The sequence below is a fragment of the Takifugu rubripes genome, chromosome 4 (genome assembly GCF_901000725.2).
Source record: "Takifugu rubripes chromosome 4, fTakRub1.2, whole genome shotgun sequence".
NCBI classification, from domain to species: Eukaryota; Metazoa; Chordata; class Actinopteri; order Tetraodontiformes; family Tetraodontidae; genus Takifugu; species Takifugu rubripes.
In genome coordinates, this window is record NC_042288.1 from 12,400,682 (window position 1) to 12,424,019 (window position 23,338).

A 23,338-nucleotide genomic window follows, 5' to 3' on the forward strand; every position below is an offset into this window, starting at 1 on the left:
GTCCGCCAGGAATCTGTGGACAAGAGTAATAACAGACAAAGGAACACTGTAAGGACGTCAACACCTGAGGTCCATCTTCCCTGACTGATCACTGAGATCACTGAGAGATCCGCCTCCCGAGTTAAATGCCCAACGTGAAATACCTCCAGACAGACCAACGTATCAAAGTAAACACTGTCTGGACGCGTCTGTCTGGTTTCCCCTGGTCGTCACTGACCAGGGGTCCCAACAGGAAAAGGTTGCCTCCTATATGTGTTTTCCCACAACGTTCAACTCATAACAGTCACTTGGGGAGGAAACACAGTCTGGCTGGACAGGAAACCATCTGCAGATGAGGAAAAAGCACAGGATCTGAGGCTATGAAGGTAAAATGTAAATGAAACCTTTAAAAGCCAGGTGAAACATTGCCAAGACACCGACACGCGTGCACTGTTGTTTATCTGCAAACAACCATCGTTTTCCTTTAGCCCGAGCAAAGGAGGTTTGCAAATATTAACCGGGCTCATGTCTGAAGTTCCTACGCTGAGAAAAGAACAGCGCTAATGCAATAAGATCAAGGCCAGACAGCCGCTCAGATTGTGTTCTTAAGGTGGCATCTGCGCGTTTGTGCACGTGAACATAAAAAAAACTAGACGAAACTGAGGCGTTTAGCTGGTAACAGACGTGTGTGTGTGTGAAGGCAGCAGAGTGTGCGTCATGTACACAAACGTGCAAGGGGTGTGGGTGTGTGTGTTCATCCTTTGGTAGATGTGATGGTCATAATAGACCAGTGTAGGTGGGTCATATGGCTCATTCTTAATGGGTGACCCATAAGAAAAGAGCTTCACCAATGTCCAACTCAACAAACATGAAAAGCTGGTGGGAGATGAAATGAAGTAAAGCATATTTTTGCGACTGCAACAAGAGTTCAGCTGCTCTGATCACTGCTCCCAACGTGACTTTAGTCATTCGTGACCCGTGCGAACAGATGAAGCCACAGATAAATGTTTCAGGGCAGGACCGCTGCGTTGTGTAGCCCAACGATTAGCCTGTTTGCAGCTAGCACCGGACCATCGCTCTTTATTCCCTCTCAAACAGGTTTTAGCGCTGTCGTGCCGTGTGACTCGTTTATCCCCTCCCCCGATCTCCATGTTCCAGATGTGACACGGACCTCTGTGATTTAGTGCATCAGCTGATGCGACATGCTAAGCTGCTGGCCCACAAGAGAAAAGGCATTCATGGCGGCTCACGCCCGCCAAACCGGGGCGCCATTCGTCGGCTGGACCGGCGTGCAAACAATGTAAACAAGGGGAGTGTTGCAGGAGCTGGTGCAGTAACACCTCACACAGTTTGATAAACAGGCTGAAGATGGTCGCACAACTGTTTAAAGATAATAAAGCAAGCATGCAGCCATGTGCACGGCGGGGGGATTGATAACATCAACACTCCTGTGCCATTTACAGCACTTCTGTGCCCCCCCGCTGCTGCAGAACAAAGGGCAGAGGCCCAGGAGAAAGTGGGTCATCCCTTCACAGTGACCCCGAACAAACAAATACTGTACGACCTCGACATGGGCGCTGACGCCACGCACAGCATCATAAGTGCTCCAGATGCGTTGATCCGAGCAGATTCGCTCCCATGCAGCGTCCCCGGCCTCGCCTGGAGATGACAGGCGGGCGTTTGACTTCCATAACATCACCTGGTTCTTTGCGTGTCCCTTACATGACGCTGCATTTTTACACCACAGAGCGTGAGCTGAAGCACGCACCCTGGAGGGAAGGCTGCTGCCCTCACAGCAACACTGACAACAACACCATCAGCTGGATCAGTGTGTGTGTGTGTGTGTGTCTGTGTGTGTGTGTGTGTGTGTGTGTACCTGAATCTTCATCTTCCAACAGGAATTCATGTCTGGATCCGGAAGCGCCCCCTCTCACAGGCAGAATCTCACACAAAAAAAAGGATCCCCACGCACACCCGTGCAGACAATGGTTCCTCCGGGAGGTTACATGCGAGGCGATGAGAGATCTGAGCCGGTGCGAATACGCGAGCGGGGCTGCGTCAGCTGTGGATGCGGCGTCGGGACATGCAGGCGGGCGGCGAGATGGAGAGGCAGCGGAGGGAGCGAGTGGCTGCCCTACATTTTCTTCACAAACACAAACAGAGTGGCGGAGAGCTGCTGCTGTGCCGTTGCTACTTGTCCGTGACTGCTCTCCCTCACACTCACACACACACACACACGCACACACACACACACACACACAGACAATCTGCTGCTGTAATCCTATTGGCTGTGCAGCCACTTCCTCCAGCTGATCATGATGGGCGGTGGGGGAGGGGCAAACCCTCCCATGAATGATTCATGGGAGGGTTTGGTGTTGTCCTTTAAATCGGCTGCCTGCAGTACACACACCGAGCTTAACCTTAAAGCACTCCCCCCTAATTCTGCTTAAGCCCGACCACGCACACCCCCGTGTTTTGACACCGACACGCGCTCATAAGCTCCAAGTCCGCCAATAACGGCCGCCGCCGCTGCCGACGCCACCAATCGCCGGGACGCAGGGAGGAAGAGGAGACGGCTGTGCTTCATCAGCAGCTGCTCCATTAAGCCGTTCACAGCTCGACAATAGTAATCAACACCACAGGCTAATGAACTCAAAGCTGTAATTCACTGAGAACACTGGTGAACGTGCGTCTTGCACCAACAGTTCATGGACGGCAGCGTCGACTATTAATGAAGCAGCGTCACAGAGCTGACGAACATTAAACCGGGCCCAGCGTCGTCCTGAGGGCCGTCGCTCCACATGCTTCCGACAGGCGAGAACGTGACAACGTTCCCTTATCTGCGACGCCGAGGACAGATCAGGACTGTTCTATTGGATAACGAGCTGAGCGGCTCCACTTTTGTTGGTAACGCCGACTTAAACGGATTTGGCCTCTAAATACGCTCCCACGGCAACTTGTGGAGCGCAGCCAGCTGACGCAGCAATGCTCGCAATCCCTCCACACGAGCAAACGTGCACAATTACATGTGTTTTAAACAGTTGCCAAGTGGATTTTGGAATACTTTAATGCCATTTAATGATGTGTTTGGTCAATGTCCTGTAAAGATAGTTTAAGAAAAAGTGACTAAGACGACCAAACGGGGCCTCCAAACAGCTGGAAACCAGAAAACTGGGGACGGTTCAACACGAGTCGTAGTGACGGGAATTGTGGAGGCTGGTGGTGGGAACGGTTGTAGCCCCTGTCGGATGATATTATCCAACAGCCTGACCAGGGCGGCCGAGCGTCACGACTCAAGACAACCGAGGAGGAGCTGGAAGGAGAAAGAGGAGAAGGCAGAGCTCTTAATAGTTTGGTTTTTGAGGAGAAACATGTCAGATATCCTGCTGAGCATGAAATTGAGCTGTAAAAGCTTTTCGGCTCCAGTCGTGCATACAGATAAAGCAAGTTGCACTAAAAATTCACTTCAACTTGACAGAGACGGTGCAGACGGGAATCGGTAACAAAGAAAGGAGGCGAAATAGCGGAGATTTTCCGCAGTCTTAAAAGAGATCTCCGTGCAGCCCAGCCTTTGGAGCATCCAGGAGGAACAAAACAGTAAAAATGGCAGCAGCACAAGCATGAAACAGCACCATCAATTCACCGCTCCCAAATAACAGGGCTGCAGCCCATTTATTGATTTAGGCCCACTTCTCCACGCTTCCATTTTCAATTTCGGACACCCGCGGAGCACATCTACCTTGAGCGGTGAAAGCGGATACATTCTTTTCTTTTATTTTATATAAAGTGGGCCCCCCGTGCGCATGTAGCAGTGCTGACAGGGTGGGGCCGGGGAACTAAAAGTCTCACCTCAAAGCCTCATTTCTGTATGTGTGGAGCAGAACTGGGAATCTTTAAATGGAGCGGCTGAAATAAACAAGGACGATCCATCAACATTTTATCCCCAACATTTTCTCCATTTGCTCTTTTTCTCTCGTTCAGTGACAACATGCACCTTCTTGATGCTTTTCCCTTTATTTTTTGGAGCCCGTTTCACCAGATGACCCCTGAATTAGCCATGTGAACATGGCAGGATTAGCGTTCCTTTGTATGCCTGTTTAATCTGGCTGGCAGGTAAACAACAGTCTGGTCTTTAAAACCATCATTTAATTAGAGCTTTTGTGAATTAGGAGACATTTTTAGGCGGCAGAAAATCAAACCTCTGCTCATTTTTGGATGCGCTGCTGCTTTCATCTCCTGCACGCGCTATTTTTTCCCCTCCAGATTAACGCGAAACCCCAGAGACGATTTGCTTTTTTCACAGCCTTTTATCAAATCTCTGGCTGCAGCAAAGTTCTGCCATTAATTAACGACTTTCGCAGCGTTGAGCAGAACAAACCTTTCGTTTGTGGCGGGCATGAAGCGTCGTGCAGCTGAGGAGGACACTTGTCCCGTGTGGGCGTATTTAGCTGGAGAATAAAGGGAAGCCTGAGCCCGTTTTATCATGCATGTTCGATCAAAGGCGTCGACACAAGGTACAAGTGGAGAAATTTAGAATCTAAAGCAAGAGGAGCGTTGGCAGAAGCGCTAACGGCTTTTTTAACTCTTCTGCAGCTCCACATGTTGACAGCCGGTCAAACAGTCAGATAAATTTACCACTTAGCAGGCGAACACGTGCACGTGCACGTAAGTGCTGTCAGAGTTTCAGCTGCAGATCTTATCAGTGCCAAAGGACATAAAATGGTGCAGACTCAGCACGAGAGGTTTCTGCTACCTTTGAGACGAGATGACTACCTGGTGTTGCATAAGTGTGTGAGGTGCACATTCGTTTATGTAGGAGGAAATTATCTTAGGCCAGATAAAACTCCTAATTAACACACTGCAGAACGGACGACTCGCCGAGCGGGATTACGACGCAGCCACGGGGCCACAGGTTGAGCCCACTCTGTGGGGGTGCTGACCTGGCGTCTCTGGCTTCAGACCTGACCAAAAGTTAGGAAAACAAAAATGACTGAAGGTTCTTTTAGCACAATGGCCACAATTGGTTCTTCTCAAAGACAGATGAGATGTAATTACGCCTATTGTGAGGTCAAATCGATGAGCAGCGTCCAGCTCTGAGGCCGTTTTCTATACCGATCGACAGTCTGACGATGGTAATGACGATTAGCATCCCATCTCCCCAAAATTATATGGTAGCAGAACGAGTTTTAAACATCAGCTGGTTTATATTTTTCATGATTTTGTCTCTTCAGACTTCGTCCTTCACCGGCCGAGCTGTCGCTGTCCATGTGCATCGCTGCAGGGATGAGCTTAGCGCGTCGTACATAGAGCAAGAGCACCCCCCCCCCCACACCATCACCACCACCTCAGGTCCTACTGGGCATCATCGATCATCAGCTGCTGGGAAACAGATGGCACACTTTTACAGACCTGGTCAGAGGATCTAAATACAGACCATAACACACAGACATCTGAATCTGATAGCTTCTACCAGTCACCAAGACGAACTGCTGTGTCACTGAGCAGAGACCCACACGTTTGATCACGCAGGACGTTTCATCAAGTCATTCCCTTCAGTGGGAAGTTGTTCTGCCAGCGAACAAATGGAAGAGTTTCCCTCCCGCTTGCTTTGTTTTTACCATCAAATATTTGCTGTTCAGGAAAGCAGCTATGGCTCCAGGTGTGTAACCTTCATCTCTCACCATCTGTACCCACCAACCTGCTGCAGGCTATTGTGCTCAAGGCAATCGATCATCTTGAATGCCTCATTTACAACCTTCGCTAAAAGCCTATTTGCATTTGCAAGAGGCTGGATTTAACTGGATTTGGATTTAAATGTTTGAGATCTGTGCAAAAAAAATGATTCGATTCAAGATTGAGGCAAAAAAAATGAGGAAAATGATGAGAAAATATCTAAAAGAGGATCCAGAACAGATGGAACTATATTGAAATGAGAGATAAATCAAATCTGAGGAAAATGCCACTTCCTGGTTGCATGAATGCAAGTGACATGTGTCCTATACCGCCCCCTGTTGGTGTGTCCCAGCATGTGCACGTATCGCCATTTCATAACCAAGTCCACTTTCCTGATTTTCATTTACAGGCAAGGATGATTTCACTGGAGTTGTGCAGTGATTGTTTAGAAGTCCGCTAACAATCGGCCAACCAAACCACATGCGCACATCTATAATATCAAGGTGGTGTCTGGTGCACGCCAACGAGCCAAGTGCTGAGTCCTCTCCATATGGGGGATGCTCCGATGCCACTGGCCTGGACTGTTCCACGTCGCAGAACGCAGCTGTGCTGGGCTTACAGTCGGTCATGACAAGCTGCTGCCGACCCGTTTTACACGGTTCTGTCCCCGGCAGGACGGCAACAAGAGAGCATTGGCGTGTGTTATGATGTCGAACAGAACCAGAGCCAGATTTCAAATGTTACCACAAGTTAATATAACATTTGCAGCCCAGTTTCATCCATACCCGTCCTCACATCTTCCTTCTCTCAGCACTAAGCATTTGATATCACTAACAACAGCCTTCAAACGGGACTAAAATCAGCTCTCGCGGAGGCAGCAGATGGTGTTACACTCCCGGTGACATGTTCTGGCGTTCACGGCGCTTCTCAGCTCGCTCCGTCCTTCATCATCACTCCCGCTTTTTACGACGAGTTCACCAACTCAGCCTTGAATTCAAAACACCGGGGTCCAGTCTCCTGCCTCTGTCTCTTGGTTAGGAGGAGACCGGCCACCCACGCGAGCCGTGCTCACAGACAAAAACGCACTTTTCATTTTAATTTCTGCGAATCGGTGATTACACGTTCGTTTAATGAGTGCCTTCATTTCAAATTTCCGAAGCCCGTAACCATTATAAAATAGAGCAGAATAGAAGGGAACTGTTTTCCATGGTTAAACATTAATCACCCACATTCCTCTCAGGCCCTGACAACCTAATGGTGAGCCACAGGAAGGCCGCAGCCCCACAGGTAGACGGGAAAGATCATAATGATAACAATCAACAGCCCGACCGCCGTCACCGCCGTCAGCACAGACCGTCTGCTCTGCAACAGATATCAGAACACACAACCCTCCTTACGTCGCTGCGGAAGTTGTCACGGTTTTAAATAAACGTGTCGCTCCAACTCGTTCCCCCCTCTTGAACTCTAAAGAACAGGTTTGGGGTTTAGATGGTGGCATCGGCCCTCCGAGGCTCCTGCAACAGCTGGGTGAAACCAGTGCCCCATACTGGTTGGCTGAGGCAGGAGGGGATCTGAGCGTGCCAGCTCCAGGACGTCTTCACCCCTGCCAATAAGACACTCGTTCTGTCTGTGCTCCGTTTCTAAGGCAACGGCGTGCACATCTTCTGCTCCCTTTTTGTTGCTGGCATCAGACCCTGAACATACGCACGCTCATCACGCGCGTCTTATTTTCAACATCTCGCCCCAGTTCAGAGCCGATGTGAGTAAACTCAGGCGAGTCAAAGCCAGACGTCATTTCTCTGCTCTCTGCAGTGCAGCAAACAGCTCATTAGGAGCCGAGGCACTTGTGCAGCCGTACCGACCGCAGGCAGGAGGCTCCGAGAGCGCCTAACGGCTCCTCTAAGAAGCCCTTCAGCCTCCCTCTATCATTTTACTTCTTTACGCTACTCCTGAACAGCTACTTTAGGAGTAAAATGGCACACAGGGATCCCAAACACACACATTTTCTATAAAATATGGAAAAAGGATGAATCACCGAGCAGAGATGTGGTCTCCCCACACGAGCGGACTTTTGATGCAGCCGGTATTTCAGTGCCCTTTGGTGGAGACTGAATGCTAAAATCTGATTTACATACGAGGCCGGTGGAGTTCTACATTTCAACTCTGAAAATGCATTCGTGGAATCACAGAAATTCACAGAGGAAAACAGGTAGGTGGGATGAAAGCTGCTGCAGCTTTTTTAAAAGCAGAAAATGAAGTGGACATATGGGGCTTATAGAGAGATTGGACTTAAATTCCTTAGTCTAACGGAGCGTCACGGAGCGGTTCTGGTGAGTAACAAGTGGTGAGAGTCATGTGTGATGACAAAATAAAGCAAGAAAAGCAGCTTCTGAGGCAGCACATTCCATAAAAATACCAAAGTCACACTGCAGAACATTGAAGCAGACAAAAATACTTATTATATTCTGTCCTCACTTCCCTAAATGCCGCGAAAGGAACATTTTCTGCCGTTGTGAAGTGACCTCGTTTCCCTCTGCAGGGCTTCATCACACAGGTTTTAACACAATAAATCTCAAATCGATGTAAACCCAGCTCCGATCGACTCATTTAACCTGGGGGCTGACATCACGTCAGGCTGATTTTAAAATCATATCCCTGTATTAAAACATGCCTGGATCAGGGCTTCCTCCTGCCTGAGGTGGCAATTAACACACCCGTTCCTCAAAGCCTCAATCAGAGCTAATGACTGTTTACATCACTGCCTCATTTAAGTTGCTTTGCTGTCGAGCTGCAGAAAAAAAGGAAAATGACAGTTTTCTGACGAGGATGCTGTGAAGGACAATCCTAATTAATTACATCTGGGTTTTTTTCCCTGTAATAACAGCACAAAAATGGACCTGCAGCTGCAGTAATTAACTAAAAAACAACAGACAGCAGTTCTGACAGGCTGATTGTGCAAGTGAGCATTTCAGCTGAATCTGCTGGTGGTTATTTTTACATCAGTTTCTGGTCCCGTCATGATTTCCAGTAATCACAAACGTCTCCAGGGCCCTTTGAACCTCTAACTGTGATATCTGTGAAGGCACTGACGTGTTTTCAGAACCAAATACTGTTGCTGTGAAATAAATCCTCTCTTGTTCGCTACGTCTGCTAACAGACGCGACAGAGCTGGTGCAATAAATCACTCAGAGGCAGGAAAAATGCCTTTATCACAACAATCACATGTTGCCCACACGGAGACACAAATCTGTGATGCCGTGGTGAATGTATGGAGGGATTAGCGGCACTCGTGTTTGGCTAACGGAGGAGGGTGAACCAGAGGAGGAGGCGGGCGGAGGAGGAGGAAAATGACAGATGGAGACATTTTGGGGGACAGGGAACCGATATAAATAAAAGGCAACCTCTGCTGTGGAGGAAATAAACGGACTTTTCAAGAGGAAATATCGAGAAGGGCATCTGGATACCTGTTATTTTCACATCGGGACCTTCTGCGCGTGGTTACTGCACGCCCGCCACAACAGACGCCCGAGCCGGGGGACGACTGTGACCCAGGGGACGGAGGACGGAGGCTGCAGTGAGGGACAAAGCTGCAGGCTGCATCCACACTGGTCAAACCACGAGACAAGAGGAGGCAGAGACTTGGACATGGACGGAGAGCTAACCTTCAGGGTGGCGATTTGTGCATTATTTCCTCAGCATCGTCAGCTTTGACTCATCTCTTAGCGTAAATATCAGAGAGGTTTTCATTCAAAGTTTACTCATCGTGCTCTCTCCACCACCTCAGTGTGAAGGTTTCGGAGCTCCAGACGTAAACGCCTCGCAGCCATTACTACTAAAAGAGCCGCTTGTTATAGATCTTTAATTCAACAGCAGGAGCGGAAACGCACGCTTACAGCCACTGTTTGTTTTACATTTAAAGATTAAAATTGGGTTTTATTATCCATTTACATCTGCAAGTATCCAGGTGTTACCCACTCACATGTCAGGTGGATAACACCAGTGGATCACACTGGTTAGTAGGTTAATAACTCTCTATCCTTTGGATTATTATTAATTTAGTATAGTGAGCAAGCGGTGAGATTATCTCTCCAAAATGCATTTTCCCGGGAGATAATCCCAAAGCAGCTTAACGTATAGACATCTTGTACGTATTTAGATGCCGAGTGTTCTGATTCCAGCGAACGTCGGGGTGGGTGGAGGTGATGGCTGAGCGGTTAATTAGGGGATAGACTCTTCACTGTATCATGCACATCTCCAGAGAGCAGCGGGGGGGGGGGGGGGGATTATCACCTGCTGCGCCTCTTAACCTCTGTTGGCAGCTGGAACAGGACGACCGAGCGCACCTACAAAATCCATCAGACCCAGCAGCAGACGGCCAAGTGGCCTGAGGGGACGAAGAAAGGGAAGCAAAAGCCACTCGGACGGGGCCTTTCCACGACCGGGCCATCAGACCCGTACTTCAGGCTCAGCGCACGTACGCTCGTGCACGCTGACCTCAGCTCAACACGCTGTGGAGGGTTTTGTCCCGCAGCACCGTCCTAAAGGAGGAAGCGATTTCCTCTAAATCTTGAGTTGGAGGAGAGTCCCGCCCACATCGGGGGCCCACCTGCCAGTGTGCGCACACACACACACACACACACACACACACACACACAAACAACTTAAAATATTTTTGCTTACCGATTTCCTGAACCTGACACAACAGAGCAGATTCGTGCTGACACACAACATCCGCAGCTTCTGCCACCGAGAGGATTCCTGCTCGGCTGCAGCGTTATCTTCCCTCCCCAGCTTCTGCACCACGACAGGTTGTGGGAACTGGTCCCCCCCCCCCCCCAAATCACGGCTGCGGGGGCTGCTCGGGTGTGAGCCTGCGTGTGTTTGAGCTGGACGCGTGTGGTTGTTTCTGGAACCTGATCATTTTCTGGATTTAAACTGAAGAAAACAACAACCTCGCTGGGTTTCAGCTTGCAGCAGAATAGACGGGAAACAAACACTGACAGAGCCCCTTTCCAGATAATTCCGCATCCCGTGCCCACTTTACCCGGCTCTGAGCTTTCCTTATCGTGGCGCGCTCACGTGCAAGCCCCTCGGCAAGCTGGCGGGGGCTGATTGGATGGTTTGCATTTATCTAATGTTTGGAAAACTTTCCTGGCTCAAGGCAGAAGGATATTTCCAGATTTCCCAAAGGCATTTTTAGAACTTAAATCAAACTGCCCCTTTCATATAAGTTACTGATAAAACCGTGCGGCGTGGCGGCGGGCGGGCCCCCCCGTCTCACCCCAGTCAGCTTCCACGTTAAATAGCCACCGTTTAGCTTCGGTGACACCAGCCAACACGCGGGAGAGCGAGGAGTCTCCTCCGACCTTGACTCCAAGGACAAAGCTGCCCGATAAAAAATACATGCGGAATCAAAAAGGGAGCGTATCGAGTGTCCCGGCGCTGAGTGACGGCACAGTTACGGTTACTGGTGCCGCTCAGGTTTCAGGGAGGTGGACACTGAAAACTCTCTGTTCAGACTTCAGATCTAATGCTGCTTACAGGGCTAAAGAGGCAACAGCTCATTGTGTATTTCCTGGAGACACAGTTGCTCCCTCCCTACACCCACACTTTACCGACCCGCTAAACTGTGCCAGAGCTTATTTTATTGTCAGCTCATACATAATCCATTTCCTGCACGCCTTATCAAAGAACCCCAGGTGCAAATAAATCTGAGCGTATTATTCTGGGGAATATCAGAGAGCCTTCCTTTTCCTGGGAAATAAACTCATGTAGAGGCTTTTAAACTAAATAAAAAATTCAATGATGTGCCCAAAGATGAAGAATCCACAGTTTCACACAAGAACAATCAGGGGATTTTGAAAAGAAACAAACAGGAGGCTGGAGGAAAGAGGCCAACAAGGGGCCAGCAAGTGTTAAAGCTGCATTGCTCTTTGAAGGAGCAGCTGACCGAGCCGGAATTTTAACTAGCGCTCCTTTTTCTGAGATGTTAAAAGAGCAGTTGTGTTCTCGAAGAGGGCCAGATGGGCCTGTGCTCTGTGACTAAACTCCAAACACACGCATAACCTCAAGCATCCCCAAAACAATCAGTATTCAGGGCCAACCCTCAATTTTCCTCCTTGCTACACCCCCCTTTTCTCCTTTCCTCACTTTTCTGAAGGTTCTACGAGGAGCATTTGGGCCCCTGCTGTTAGAGCAGAATAACGTAGCCCCGGTCGACAGGCGATGCAGCGAGAGGGCGGTGCTGAGGGGAACGATGTGAGTTTTGATCCCACATTGTTACCCATCGTGTCATCCAGCTAACGTTTCTAGCCGACAGACAACAGCCCTCGAGGTTTACATCCCTGGTGCTGTGCGAGGAGTCGGCACACCTTCATTTAACCTTGGACAACAGGAAGCTGAAGCAGAGTTCACAGCTGCCGGTGCCTGAGCTGGTTGTGCATAGAGCAGAACTCCGTGTTAGCATGTTAGCGAGGATGCACCGATCCACACAGGCACTGGAGGCCCAGCACGGATGAGATGGGGAGCAGGTGGATCGTTGTAGTCTCACTCCCACAGCTACAGCTGACTGGAGTTTAACCCCAAAGAGCCAGTTTTGGGTTATCAGATGGATGCAACTGCAGGATGAAGTGACCAAGCACCACCAGGGCTACATTACAAATACAGGGCAGGTTTTTTGATCATGTCTAGATGTATTCATCAGGTTAGCAGACAGCTGTTTGCATCTCTCCGGGAGTCCCTGCTGTTCCTGTCTGGATTATTAAAACAGGTGGAGCAGAAAGGGGACGTCTAAATCTAACAAGAGAAACTGGTGCATGTGTGCACATCACGTGGCCTCGAGAGGGGGATGAAGCTCTCCCATATGTATGCTGAAGAAGAAAAGAAATGGAGGAGCCTCTTGAGAACACCTGTGCTGGAGGATCTATAGTGCTCTGATGAGGCCGGGCAGAGGGAGCGTGACACGGACATATTGTCTTAGCAGCTCGCTTTGTTGCAGAGCCTAAAAAAGCAACGGCGGCGTGAGAGCACTTCAGCGTCCAGCAGCAGAAACGGAGGAAGTGAAGCTGAACTGATGACTCAGAGGGAGGAAAATCACCACGGCAATCCCTAACAACTCATTCAAGGTTGAACATTTCCAAGCCTAATTGTTGGATTCTGAGAAAATAAATCACACAAGCTCTCAGAGCACATTTAAATCTCTCGGCAGGCTCAGACGGAGCGTTTCTAATCTGGGTAAACCGGAACCAGAGTTTGCCTTTGGCCTTCAGCACACGGACGCGTCTCTGCGTGACGCATCTGTCCAGGCAATATGAATAAATGTAAATCATGAGCAGCCGTTTAAGGACACTATTACAGAAATGACAAGAGCGCCGACCCCTGCGAGAGTCCACCACGGAGCCGCAGAAGCCGATTTTCTCCAGGCAGTTTTGGGCATTAATGCAAGTGCAGGAAGAATGTTCTCTAATGAGAACAGGCCTCATTAGATTCAAAACCTCTTTTCCACCCACAGGCAACAGAGACATTGTTTGTTTGTTTGTTTGTTTGTTTGGAGGAGGTCTGTAATGCAGAATCGACAGCGCCGTGACATTTTTGGCATTCAGAAAATAATAGGTTTAGGACTGATCCGTGGCTGGAGGACAGCCCGGACAGACGTTTTCAGGAGGGTCTGTTCTCCTCATTCACATTTTAATCCACAGATATGATGGAAACAACAGCAACTAGCAGACCAAATCCTAGCATACATGATAAATACCAGTATTCCTTCTTCTAATTAACTTCTCTTATGAGCACAGAGGCTGTGACATTTACAGAGGGAAGATTGGAAATGTGAGGGATACGAGCTCTTAAATGCCGACATCGCCTCACAAATGCGTTTTTCGCCACAGGAGCAGAAAAAGCCAAAATCAGCCCCGATGTCAGGCTGCCGCGGCGGTAACAGTGGACAGGGGAACTCTGGGTAATACAAAAGATGCACAGCAGGAAATTATTGGTTTAGTTAAAAACTGACAATGTCAGCAGCAGTGGTGGAGAAGAAGCTAAATTGGACTGTCAGGACTACTTTACCATCACATGGGAGTTTATTTTTTTTGCTGATATGCTTCAACTTGTCTACAAGGAGGCTTGTTAGTCTAAAATAATAATACATGATTGGACATTTAGCTCTACACGGACAGGACACGACACACATACTCAACATCTTCTGGGGAAAAGCACATTTTGGTCCGAGCACAGCCGTTGTAAATCAGAGGAAATCAGCGCGTACCTGCTTGTCTTTGTCTTTCGCTTTCCCGTTGCCACACGCCCGCGAGGACGTGACGTCACGGGGGATGACGGAGATCTGGTGCAGTGGCATGTTCATCCCAGCAGAGCCGACCGGGGGACACTCACACGCACACTTCCTGTCGGAGAGCCGGAGCAAAGGGCATGACGGTCCGGCCTGCGACCCCTCGCCCTGCGGAGGTCAGAGAGAGCAGCGGATGAGCTGAGGGATGCGCTCGAATACGGTCGGCCGATGTCTACAACTGCAGCCGATGTGTGAATGAGGCCCCTCGTTTCATCGTAGCTCCAGATTATGCTGCCAGTTATTTATAACTTCAGTTTGCACGTGCACGGTTTGACAGTTTCGTGCCTCTTAGGCTGAAGCAACTCAGGCAAGATCTGGTAAATTCTGTCTCATCGCAGCAAACGTCTTTTATATATATAAATATATCGATAACCATCTGCCGCGCAGGAAGCAGATAGTGTGGTGGAGCTAAAATTGAGTAAAACTGACCACAACAGCACCGTAATCTGTGCCGAGTTACCGCAAGTTCGATTCCGAAAAGCCGAGGCACAGCGTTGCGTTGCGTTTCCTGGGAAGTTACACAAGAGAAGTTGACATATGGGTCATTTTCACTTCAGATAAGGCCGCCATCTGTGCTCACACTGGCTGCAATTAAGCTTTAGCTCACTTACCATGAGGCCCTGCGTGTGTGTGTGTGTGTGTATTTTACTCTTTTTTGTCCACTAGTAAAATCCTCGGCACGAAAACGACGGGATTAAGAAAGCGGCCCACAGACAGACAGATGGGAGGTCAGTCAAATGACAATAATCAGTCGGCTGGTGTGAAGTTGCGATGCTAAATGTGGAGCCGTCGCTGCACTTAAACGTGTTAATAGAAACAAACTTGGCCTTTCGAACCCTTTTAATGCGCAATTGCATCTATTTGCGTGGTAAAGTACAAAAGAGTTGCAGAAATGTTGCAGAAATGTTGCAAAAATGGTTCCTGGTGTGCATTTGTGATCTGTGGTGCACTCGTAGAGTCAGGATATTGAAAACAACAGCGTTTGTCGCCGTGGCGATGGCTGCTCCAGAGGGCTCGTTACTACCGAGGACAACTGCAGGAACATTTCCCCGATGCACGTTAGCGTTTCAGGCTGAGCGGAGGCGATCGCGCCACCAGGGAGGGTCTGATGCTTCATTTCTAACCCCTAAAGCCGACTGTTTATTTGTGGACCAGTTTGGTTGAGCGGGTGGTTGGTGGTCGAAATAATCCAATTAAAATCAACCCAATGATCAAGTTGCCAGAAGCTTCAAATTCCAGCAGAGTTTATTTGAACGCTGACCAGAGACACATCGTCCAATCAGCTGGACGCAGCCCTGAGAGGTGGCTGAAGCAGCTCCGACGCCCTCTGGTGGGAGGCTCCAGTACAGTTAATAACAGCCCACCTCCAACATGGGTTTGTACATGTGCCAAAAAGCAAACAGCCTTTTTTTGGGTCTAGATGTGCTTTGTTTTTAGATCATTAATATCAAGTCCTCCGAATTAATAAGGAAGAGCATAACTGACAGCTCTGCCGGGGACTGGACAGAATTGGGGCACTAAGCCTAAGATGCTGATGGCGCCCTCATTCTGGGATCCTCTGGCATCGCCCGAGTGCGATCGGAGGACATGTTTTGACATGTTTTGACAATCAAGACGATGGGACGGACACCCTGCCGTGGCGAGAGGGTTAAAAATGCCTGAGATGGTCGGCCGGTGACGGGGTGAGACGACCACCGGTTTGGAGCCAGCTTCCGCCTGGGTGTCCCCCTGTGACGCCATGGTCTCTCCCAGCCATCCCATCGCTGCTGCACTGACAGTTAAATCACCGTCCCGTCTCCGTGGCGTTCCGCTCGGCTGAGCTCTGCTCCTGTTCCGGTTTCCCAGGAGCCCCTCCGTGTCCCCGCTGTCAGATCAGACCCGAGATACGGCCGAGCGGCTGATCTCTGGCGACCGGCCAGGGGAAACCTCGCTCGTGCATCATTCAATCCTGCCGTCACTGCACAAACGACCTCAACCTAAAGAGTTACCCTCCCAAAGGATGTGAGGCTTTAAAACGCTCCATGGAAGACGAGGCTGGATAAACACGGCTGCCTTTGGATGACACTAATTTAGATTCAAAGGCTGTTTAAATCAATGATTTGGAGAGCAAGCACATTTCTCGCTGCAATTTAATCTGTGAAGGTTTAAATATTGCAGAGGATTGCAGCAACACACTTGACTGTGGGGTCCCGACTCACAGTTTTTAACTTTGACTTGAAAGAATTCAGGATTCCGGCTGTAATTGCAGAAGACAGAACACACAAAGCAAAAGCTTTCACCCTCAAAGTTCAATTAGTGGATAATTTGACACATAGGAGTGTTTTCATTTCAGTTTAGTTTGCAGATGATTGTTTATCAAGGGAACGGTGCTAAGAAGGAAACAGCAACTGTGACACAGACAAACTTCCTCATTTGGGGAGAAAATACTGCTAATTTGCAGTAAAAGTTCATTCTCAGTTCTGCTGCCCAAGAAGATACAATCCTATTGTTTTTGAGAAACGGCCTGTTGGAGTTAAATACCTCACTGGGTCAGTGATTCCAACCATTCTCAGCAGACTGAGAGGAGCTGCGGGAATCAGAGCCGATAGAGAAAGAGCAAACGATGCGACACAAAGGAGGCGCACCGTAAAGGCTTCAGAAGCGTCGCTGATGCTGCTAAATGAAGATGTGCAGGCTGAAGCCAAAGCAAATAAATAGAGGAGAATAAAGTAAGAGACCTCCAGAGAGCAGCTTAATTAAAGTCAGTTTTCAATGAGATGAACGACTAATTCAGGAGCAAAACGGCTCACGCGGCCGACGCACTAAATAAAATTAGAAGCTTATGAAAATGTTTGTTTATCAGTGCAGAAACCCGCTCAGAACCTGGCGTGATGAGCCGCGCCGCCGTCGGCCTTCCCTGCTGGTTTAGTGGGACCCTGGCAGGGGGGGGGGGGGGGGGGGGGGGGGGGGGGTGTTAAACTGTGTGGCGGACCACAGCCAATTACAGTATAAAGAGGTCCAGGACCCGCCATATCCGGGTTACTGACCACAGAACACACAAGGCTGGCGGTGCTGAATTCTCCTCCTTTGCATATATGGAAATTCTGCACGGTCCAAGATGGCGTCTATCAGCCGCATGTGTGAATATCGTTGACGATTGTCTTGGCTAAAATCTGCTAGTATCCAATTAACTAATCGCTGTAGTTCATTATAAATACGGCGCATCTTGTAAAACAGGAATTTTTGGAGGAAGAGAACCTGTTTATAAGAGGAACTGTAGAAGTCGGCATATGATTTTTCTCAGAATAGTTTGGTTGGTCTTAGATCACCACCACATGGAAAACTAAAATACACACGATTTCAGCACATGCTTGAAAAAAATGTGCTGAAATTTGGGCCAAGGGTCTGGGGAACGCGTCGTGTCCTGACAGAGATAGGAAAACACACGAGTTTCTGCTTCTCATACTTTGCGGCGTGAACAGACCGCCAGACGGTATTGAGAAGGAAATGCTGAGCGAACTACAGTCCCGCAGTCTTTCAAACATCCAGAAACAGGAAGTGGAAGTAAAAAAAACCAACCCATCAACAGGACAGCGACGCACATCCATTACGGTAACAGTCTGTCAACATAAAAGTGAAGTAAAACACGAGACAAAGAGGAAGCATGAGCCCCCAACACACACACACACACACACACACACACACACACACACACACACACACACACACACACACACACACACACACACACACACACACACACACCGCCCAGCACATCCTGTGAGCATCCAATGCCGAGGCTGGTGGCGTTCCACTTCGGTAGCTAAACACCGAATGCACTCTCGGTCTCACTCTAGACGTCACTTCTGTGAACACTTCTGTCACACACATGCACACACTTGCTCGCTTCACATCTGGGTGGTTTTATTTCCTCGTACGTGCTGTTGCACAACATGATTAAGTCTTACCCACAGGTTTCGAGGGAGGATTAAGCTGCATATGATGCAGGAGGAGAGAAGTTCCCCCCACATTTTAAACTCGCTTTCTGAGAAACTTCTGCAGCACTCAGCAGAAGAGAACCTCCAAGTTTTAACAAGGTCAGGTCACCCTCCGCTCTTATTTCTACACCTCTATCGGGGCCTATGTCTTCATTAGGAAGCTGTCTCTGGGTTCCAAAAGTGGTGGCTTTGGCTCCGGTCCGCTCCAGGTCTCCCTCCGCCCAAAATAAAGTTAACTGTGAAGTCTGGAGTTTCCAGAGGGAGTTACTCTGCAGAGTTTCAACAGATTTTAAAGGCTGCAGTCACATAAAACAGTTCATTTCAGTGGATTTCGCTCGTATTTGCCTTGGCAGTGTTCTACAAATGCCCCCGGGCAAATTTTGGATTTGCGTTTGTCTGTTTGAGGGATTACGGGAAAAAAATTAAATCCCAGGAGAGGAGTCAATGACACTTAGTGGGAGGATGCAAAAAGGGATCCAGGAATTTTAAATTTAGGACCTCGCGGGGCCTTGAAGGAGGTTTGCAATCAATTAATTTTAAGTTATGTTCTTTATCAACTATTGCAACTAAAAGCTGCTTTATTGGAATAAAATACATCAGGTTCCTTCGCCAAAGATTTTAGCTTTAAGCACAGTCTGGGACCAAAAAAAACCAATATTATTCAAGGCCAAAAGTGCTTCGCCGTGACTGTACATGCGAGGTTTTCATCGCACATCCTCCGAACACATCAAACCATGTCTGGATTTAGACCCTCATCTTCCTCCTCCTCCTCCTCCTCCTCCTCCTCACAGGAGCTACAGCGCAACAGAACAAAGCCAGATGTCAGGCAGACGCACCAACCTCCACATGTACTCGGGTCTCAGTGCGACGTGGAGGAGCGGATCGAAGGAACCCACTCGTCCGTCGGTGCGTGTGTGTGTTCCACGGCAGACACGACGCCGACGGCCCAGCGGCTTCAAAGACGCTGAGCCAAACAGGTATAAAAGCTGCACTTACACAAGCGTAAGCATGAATTCCCCACCTCGGCTCTGAGAGCGTCAATGCAAAGTTTTAAATTGGCAGCCAGCACCTGCAGGTGGAACGGATGATTATGAAAACGGCGCCGCGCTGCACCCGCTGGGACTGCCTCCTCGTGTTTCTGATGTCAGACTGGAGATACGGATGGAAATCGTCCATCTGAGGAATCAGTTGCCCTCCGCATCGCTGATTTATTCTGACATTTACAATCATCCCTTCAGTCAGCTTGACATACGGAAAATACTTCGTTCCGAGGAGCAATTTTCATTTGCAGCGAGCAGCTCTGTTGCTATTAAATACATAATTAGTCCACCCCTGCAGGTAGAGAGAGAGCGATGCTCAGGAAACTCTAATCATTCAGAACTGAACGTTCTGAGCCCTCTCCTGAAACTTTACCAGTTTTACAGTTACGTTCAGGCCTTTTCAGACCTGATTGGTGGAATCTGCAGAGCTCCACGGAGCCACGCGTGCGACGCAAAGATTCAGTTTGCCGTTTTATTATCCTCCATCTGACCCAGGCATGTCCAAACCCAGTCTTCGAGGGCCACAATCCTGACGGTTTTTTTTTATCCCACTGAATGCATTTTCAGCCTGGTAGGACAGAAAACCCAGCTGGATTGTGGCCCTCGAGGACTGGGTTTGGACATGCCTGATCTAACCGAAACGCGAGCGGCTAATCCAATAACATGAGCAGGTATCAGCGGTGTCCCATTTCCAATATCTGCACTGTAGACAAAATGGGATCACATGTGCACTTATAGAGTCGTGTGTGTGTGTGTGGGTGTGGGGGGGGGGGGGGGTGATTTGTGGCCCTGAGCGGGCAGAAGCCTTGAGAGACCGTGAGGTCCCTCTAATGACACCATCAAGCACGACCCAGCGGTGCCGTCCCACCGTCGGTTCAGCCGAGTCAGCGCGTTTGCCCCCTGATGCATGGTGGCTGTCCACCCCTCCCCCTCCGCGTGCAAACTTCGCCGCGCCCACGTGCACACAAACACTACAAAACAGACGACGCACATCCAGAGGAGGAAGTCATAGGACCCGATCGATACCCTGATGGCTGCAAGGTTGCTCGCTGCGGGACATCAGGACCAGGTTATTAAGTTATTGCATTAGACCCCAGCCAGGCGCCGAGCCAGCAGGCCCAGCAGTGGACGCCTCCCTCGCATCTCTGCTGGAAGCTCATATGTGGACAGATGCGGAGGCCGGATTCTTTTAAGTGGACGAGCTTCCTGTCCCCGCAGAACGCAATTAATATTATTCGAGTAAGCAAGCGGGACAGAGCGGAACGCAGCCTCGGTCTGAGTCACCCAGCCACGTCTGCAGGTGCCATTTTGGAGCAGACTGACCACAAACATGGAAGATAACAGACTCGGAAGGAAAGCGATTCACTAAAACCACGTCACATCCGACTGGGATGAAACATGAGCCATTAAGGATAGAAATATGCCCTCAGGGTGTTTGTGTGCGAGATAAACAGACCTTAGATCTAAAAAGAAATGCAGAATGTTAAACTAAACTGGCCTTGCTGACAAAAACGTGCGCCGATACGCTAAAACAGGCAGCAAGAGTCAGAGTTTGTGCGGGGGAAAAACCAGCCTGAGGTCTCGATCACGACAAGCTTAAGCACGAAAACAAAACAGGACAAACTTCAAAAAAAACAACAAGCGGAAAAGAGGCTTCGGAGTCTCTTCCACCTTAAGCATCTTTCAAATGCCAGTTTGGTTTAGAAAGGGAGCCCTTGTCTTGTCCCTGCATAAAAGAGGCTGTCAAACTCCTGCAGAAGGCACATTGTCCCGCACAATAATAGCAGTCAACATGTAGAACAATGCCATCGTGCTTCTGACTGCATTCTCTCCACATGAAAAAGACCGAAGAATCAGTTCAGGGTGACAGCTGCCGTCTCCTCTCGACAGCTTCATTCCGCCCTGCAGTCGTTGACTCCAGGGGTCAGCTGAGGGCTCGGCGCCGTCATGGGGAGACCCATAATTTGTCAGATTATGAAGAGGCTCAAGATGAAGGTGGCAGATGGAGAGGAGCGGGATGTCCATCTCCGACAAGAAAAAGGTGGATTGCTGACGGGATGCACTTTAAAATAAAAAACAGGGGGCCTCAATTGCTGCTGGGATGGAGCGACTAAAATATCTGTAGTGCAATTACATATTTTACGAGATGGCTGAGGATGACAGCATGTGGCAGCTCTGGACGCGGCTGGTTGACCTTTCAGCACTAACTGCCAGCTGGATCGTGGAGGAGAGCTGGAGAACGCGCACGGCGCTGTGGAGCAAACTCTGCTCCATATCGAGCGGGGTTAAACAGGCTGCACCTGCCCGATGTGGCTCAGCAGGACGCGAGGAAAGCTGAGCCTCTGATCACCGTAATGGGAGAGCTGCTGTCACAGAGTTCCAGGTTAACCTGACTGCAAGGAGAGCAGAAGCAGAAACCTTAAATGGGCAGCGGGCTGCGTGTAGGGAGCCATGAACGCGCCGAGACAGAGACCAAGCTGCTGCCGCCACACAGCCAGTCATTGAAGCCATCAGTAGAATCTCTATTCACAGCAGAGCAGCACCAGAATACGCATTTTTGCACAACCACCCCCCCCCCCCCAAAAAAAACAAGTCATATTCCAGAGTGCTAGGAGGGAATTCTAAAAATGAAAATGCGTTTTTAGGAAGAAATGGAAGCACAACAACTGGCGTCCCGTCTGATTCCGTCCCAAACAAAAGGTTTAGAAAGGCGACAGGAAAAGCAACAAAGACGTGCTGGGAGACACGGAACACGGCTCCCACTGAGCCAGGAAGAATGGCCCGACGCACGTAGTGACGGGACTTTTAAAAGCGGACATTTCCGCACTGGAGCGTCGCCGTTTTTCTCCCGTTGTGCTGCAGAGCGCACGACCAACAGACGTTCAGCTGAATTCACATACCTGACTGTTTCGGGGCTCCAGGACACGTAAAATAAAGAAAATTCTGACACATTCAGATCCTAGTGCACATCCGTCCGACCGTCAGCCGCCTCCGTTTGGATCAGACGCGGCGAGAAACGCAGCGCATCCGCCGGAGCCACAGCAAGAATACTTCAGGGGTGTGTGTGTGTGTGTATGTGTGTGTGAGGGGGGTACCCTGCTATCACACACATATGCACATGCACACAAAGAAAACACTCACCAAAAGACGAGGTTTGATGGTTTGATTGCGCCCGCAGATCAGCTGCGCGTCTTGATGCGTCACTGACTTCCGCGTTCGGATGTTGGCTGGAGGAGGATCGGACCAAAACAAAACCACCGAATAGAAGAGAAAGGCCCCAAGAAGCCGAATGACAGGCGGCACGCACGGGCTTCTGGGGATGAGGAGGTGGATGAAGATGACGGCAGTGGATGCTCGAACACGGTCTTTCAAAGCTGTCAGCAACTGCGCCTACGTGTGTTTCACTGTTGTGTAATTTATAATGCCCTTGGGAAAATTAGCAGCACACACATTAGAACAAGAAAAAACCTGTCTGGCAGCATCTGTGGGGCTCAGACATTGTTCCTTTTCTTTATCCTGCATGTTTGACTTTGCTCATTTCTTCTATATTTTTCAATTATAGCTTCATTCTTGAATTTCAAACCATGTCTGTGGCCATTTTGCACAGCTCACGCCTGCATTGGAGTCCTGAACTGTGCAGCTCTGGTGAGCCTGGGCACAGTTTCAGTGTGCTCACTTCCCCAGAAATGTGAGATATTGCGTCAATATCTGGGATGAAAAGTGATGATTTTTAAACACTCCTCTAAACACACACACACACACACAGGAGGAGAGCTGGTCGTGCAGCGATCACCACTAGAAACGTTACTGTCTCAACTGAAGTGAATCAGATGAGCAACAGCATCTTCAGGCCAAAATGAGATTCTTCCTCTGTGAAACCATCATTGTGTTTGGGCTTATTATTCATGCAACTGCATCCTCTGGGCGGGACAAGGCCTCCTCTGTGCTCGCGCATGCGTGTGTGTGTGTGTGTACGCGTGTGTGTCAGACAGCTGCAGCCTGTTTGGGTTTGTGGTGGGTTGAGACTGTTTTTTGCAGCCTTATGCAGAACCAGGAAACTGAATGGAATATAATTGTGTCTATGTCACCTGCTCTCAGGCTCAGCTGAGCCTGAGAACATTTAGTTTTGTTTTTATGCACTTATTTATAAAATCTGAACCTAATTCTAACATCACACTCAAAATCCTGCCTTCCAACAGCCATTTGAAGTTGACTACCAGTCAAAATGTCCTCACTTCACTCGTAGAATGAGTAGTTTGCTGCTCAGTTTGAGCAAATGCCCGTGCTGAATGACTCACCATCACAGGGCCGATCTGATTACTGGT

General features: G+C 49.2%; 1 protein-coding gene across 2 annotated transcripts in view; it reads right to left on the minus strand.

The window, feature by feature from the left end:
* Positions 1–22,311, minus strand: part of marchf8 (membrane-associated ring finger (C3HC4) 8) — a 36,549-nt gene extending 14,238 nt beyond the window's left edge. Inside the window, exons 1-2 of one of the 2 annotated variants that reach the window (XM_029835672.1) lie at positions 22,155–22,311; positions 13,916–14,104 (exon numbers count right to left, since the gene is read on the minus strand). In XM_029835672.1, the coding sequence (XP_029691532.1) occupies positions 13,916–14,011 (96 nt within the window). In that variant the 5' untranslated portion in view covers positions 14,012–14,104; positions 22,155–22,311. The other variant, XM_029835673.1, reaches the window with a different exon arrangement.
* Positions 22,312–23,338: the final 1,027 nt, after the last annotated feature.